The sequence below is a fragment of the Parasteatoda tepidariorum genome, chromosome 6 (genome assembly GCF_982258835.1).
Source record: "Parasteatoda tepidariorum strain Cologne lab strain chromosome 6, Ptep-v5.0, whole genome shotgun sequence".
NCBI lineage: Eukaryota > Metazoa > Arthropoda > Arachnida > Araneae > Theridiidae > Parasteatoda > Parasteatoda tepidariorum.
Genome location: NC_141760.1, coordinates 67,922,296 through 67,926,755, shown reverse-complemented (window position 1 = coordinate 67,926,755; position 4,460 = coordinate 67,922,296). Strand labels below are relative to the sequence as shown.

The following is a 4,460-nucleotide window of genomic DNA, read 5'->3' as shown; positions in this document are numbered from 1 at the left end:
CGGGGCTTACCACATGCTCATATATTGTTGACATTAGATGATAGATCGAAAATCCGCACAAAAGATGATATTGACAAATTTGTTTGCGCTGAATTGCCAAATCCTAATACTGAACAACACCTGTATGATATCATAACAAAATGCATGATCCATGGGCCGTGTGGCCCTTTGAATCCTAATTCCCCGTGCATGAGAGATGGGGAGTGTTCAAAAAAATTTCCTAAGGAATTCAATGAATGTACTGAAGAAAATGTTAACGGATACCCTGTATATCAGCGTAGACAAAAAGAGCCAGTCAAAGTGGGAAAATATGAAATAGACAACAGATGGGTTGTCCCATACAATCCCTGGCTTTCTAAGAAATTCAATGCACACATTAATGTAGAAGTATGTGCTTCTGTCAAAAGCGTTAAGTATCTCTACAAATATGTCTACAAAGGTCATGACGCTGCTTCTATCAGGCTCACAACTGAAAGCGGAAGACTTGATCACGATGAAATAACAACATTTTTAGATGGTAGATATGTAAGTGCCCCTGAAGCAATTTGGCGTTTAAGTGAATTTAATATGTCTGACAGATCTCATACAGTCATGCGTCTGGCAGTTCACTTACCACTCCAGCAGCAAATAGTGGGCAAGACGCTCAAGCAGCTGAACAAGCTGCTATCAAGTATACAACTTTGACAGCTTTTTTTGAATTAAATAAAGCGGATAATGCAGCTCACAGCTACACTTATTCTGACATTCCCCATCACTACGTTTTTGACAAAAGTGGAACAAAATGGAAGAGGCGCCAGCGAGGATCACAGCAGGTGATTGGAAGAATGCCTGTAGTTAGTGTTCAGGACAGTGAAAGATTCTATTTAAGAATGTTGTTACTCAGATGCAAAGGAGTCGTTGGTTTTGAAGATATCCTTACTGTGGACGGAATGCTGTGTACTTCTTTTCAAGAAGCATGTAGGAGGACAGGACTTCTGGAAGGAGATGAACATTGGAACCAGACATTAAGCGAGGCTGCAGAAGCGCAATCTCCTAATCAGTTGCGGATGCTGTTTGCCATAATATGTGCATTCGGGGAAGTTGAAGATATTCCTCAACTTTGGAAAACACACAAGGATGCTCTTTCTGAAGATTTTCTTCATATATATGCTGGAAGTACTGGCATGCAATATGCTTTATCAGAGATTGATAAATTGCTGCAATCATACAATTTAAATTTGGACAAGGTGAAACTTCCTGCAGTTTCATTATCAATGTTTGGCCCATCATCCTATGATGCTTTACAAGAACAGGAAAATGCAGAAATATATAAATGAAAACTTAACACCGAGCAGAGAGAAGTTTTTGAGGCAGTCTTATCAGCTGTTTACAGTAATGATGAAGATTCCTCCAAGTGTTTTTTTCTAGATGGACCTGCAGGAACTGGCAAAACATTTCTTTACACTACTCTTTTGCATACTATTCGAGGGAAAGGGGACATAGCAACACCCGTTGCTTCAACAGGCATTGCTGCAACTCTTTTGAGTGGTGGCAGAACCGCATATTTTGTCTTTAAAATTCCTATCATTTTAAATGCTACTTCTACTTCCAACATAAAACCTAAGAGTAAAGAGGCAGAAAGGTTGCTTAAAACCAAATTGATTATCTGGGATGAAGCCCCAATGACTCATGCTCATGCCTTTGTTACTGTCAGCAGATTACTATGTGATATCACACAATGTGAAAAACCATTTGGAGGGAAAGCCATTTTCTTGGTGGGGATTTTCGGCATGTCCTACCTGTTATTTTACGGGGATCGAGATCCTTGACAGTGGCAAGCTGCCTTAAAAAGCATCTTCTTTGGTCAAATTTCATACAACTGACTCTCACACAAAATATGCGAGCACTGGATACAGAAAAAGAGTTTTCGAAGTGGCTTTTGGATGTTGGAGATGGCAAGGATGGGGATATTTTAAATCTCCCTGAAATCTGTTATCCTGAGCTTCAAGATCCCATTGCACTATTGTATGGAGATATTGATTTTAAAAATGTTACACCTCAACACTTAAAAAACAGAGCTATTTTAACAGCTACAAACGACATATCTCTGACCCTAAATAATCAAGTCCTCAGTATCTTGCCTAATGATGAATTTGTATATGAAGCAACAGACAAAATAATAAGCGATGACCCCCAAGACCAGCTAACTTACCCAGAGGAGTTTCTAAACTCTTTAACCCCTACAGGTATGCCTCCACATAAACTTCATCTAAAAATTGGGTGCATTGTAATGCTCCTGAGAAACTTGGCACCATTGCAAGGATTGTGCAACGGCACCAGACTGATTGTCACAAACCTTCAAAGAAATATAATAGAAACTAAAACTATTGATTCCGTCAACAAGACTTTTTTTATACCTCGGTTGCCGATGGTTCCTTCCGACAGCAACATGCCGTTTAAATTTAAACGGAAACAATTCCCCTTGAGGTTAGCTTTTTGCATGACCATCAATAAATCCCAAGGACAGACTTTTGATAAAATCTGCCTGATGCTGCCTAAGCCAGTTTTTAGTCACGGCCAACTATATGTTGCCCTGTCCCGTGTGCGTTCTTTTCAATCTGTGACTGTAGTAGCTCCGAGCCGCAGCATTTACAATTGTGTGTATAAAGAAGTTTTGGATGAGCAATAATAATGCATATGGCAACACTTTTACAAATTTTTACATTCATGTTTTTTTGCTATACATTACTATTTCTGCAATACCATTTGTTTTCATTACAAATTAAATTTGTTAATAATCTCAGCTAGAATGTAAAGTATACGTCGAGCGAGCGAAGCGAGCATAGGATTGCGAAGCAATCCTAGGGGAAGTGCGACAGCAGTACCCGGGGGTTGGCGAGCGAGAGCGAGCAGGGGGCGATAGCAATATTTGATAATTTATTTTGCTAATATGTTTCTTATTTAGCTAATGTTTTGATTTTTTCACCATGTACAATCTAAATAGCTAATATACTTTTTTAAAAGCCAATAAGAACATTGGTAGAATTCTTCTACATAAGTACAATACTATGTCTTTGATGATAAAATACTATGTCTTTGATGATAATATATTATGTCTTTGTGCTAGAACATTGTGTTCATTGGCGAGCGAGCACAGCGAGCCATGGTTCACAGCGTGAACCACATAGGATTGCGTAGCAATTCTCGGGGGTTGGCGAGCGTTAGCGAGCAGGGGGCGGAGCCTCCTAGTTAAAATATAATACTTTAGCTAAATGGCATTATCTCCTGATTTCGTAGTTTTCCGCTATCGTCTTTATTAAATCCTAATACTTAGTTAACAGAACTACCACATAGATAAACAACAACAGAGAGATTAGATAATATATAACGTTTCGGGAATTTATAAATTTTCCCATGATGCTCAGCTGCTTAATCAAAATCTGTATGCCATATTTTCCATCATTTTGTGTGTCACATCAATTTTACACACATTTATGTTAAACTTTTACCTTTATTAAAATATTTTCTACTTGTTCCTTTCAGTTACCTTTAAAGCGGACAAGTTATGTTATTGGAAACATCATGAAGTTGTTGTTTCAAAAAATAAATGTGATATGAAGATCATAATTTGAAACAAACAACTTCAAAGCTGCGAAAATTATGATTGGGAAAATATGATATCCGAATTAGTTTCTATACTTTGAGAATTATCTAAGTTGAATGGTTACTATAACTAATTTCAATGTCTTGCGTTGTGCAATAAGTGCAATTCTTTCTTTTCAACTCCAATAACAAAGGAGTCATTTCGAACCATAGTCATGTTTATGTTTCAATATATCTTTTAGCTCAGTAGCTGTCTTCATTTTTTGAATTTTCACGTTTTGACACTTACTGACTTTTCCTTTTTCAGCAGTTTATTTGCTAGAAGTTCAATAAAAAATACAACTACCTGCCACTAATGATACTAGAATATTATTAACATCTAAAAATGTACTCAAACAAAAATATAATTTTTTTTAAAATATCCTTGCAAGAAAAACTACTTATAAATAAGATGTAAACTTTATTGATTCTACTATTAACTCCAAGGATGTTCTTAACTTCTCTAAAAGAAAATATTTACATTAATTATTAGGAAAAAAATTGGATCTGGAAATTCGGATTTTTTACTAATAATATTTTGTTAATTTTCTAGCATAGTATCTACTCTTGACTTTACAGTTAACCCAATAAACACAAACGTATTTCTTCACTATAGCTTTTTATTTCGATTGAAAATATCTGCCTTTCATATTAGTTATATGATCTTCAATATGCGTGTAAAACAAAATGGTTTTTTATTTTTATATTTGCATATGACTTATGTGCTCATTACAAAATACCCTTTATAAGCCTTAATCAAGTGTAAGAAAATTTTGCTCAAATCAAAGAAAAAAAATTATAAACTTAAGTTCATTGCAAAAAAATGCTTCGATGTTGTA

The 4,460-nt window shown here is 35.9% G+C and overlaps 1 protein-coding gene across 1 annotated transcript; it reads left to right on the top strand.

Moving 5' to 3' along the window:
• The first annotated feature begins 1,876 nt into the window (after window positions 1–1,876).
• LOC147808095 (ATP-dependent DNA helicase PIF1-like) lies at window positions 1,877–2,668 on the top strand. Its single transcript, XM_087166865.1, has one exon. It carries the CDS (start codon window positions 1,877–1,879, stop codon window positions 2,666–2,668), a length of 792 nt encoding a protein of 263 aa, XP_087022991.1.
• Window positions 2,669–4,460: the final 1,792 nt, after the last annotated feature.

What these genes read in the sequence shown, in the direction of transcription:
- LOC147808095 (XM_087166865.1), top strand. Translation starts at nt 1,877, where the DNA reads ATGCGAGCACTGGATACAGAAAAAGAGTTTTCGAAGTGGCTTTTGGAT.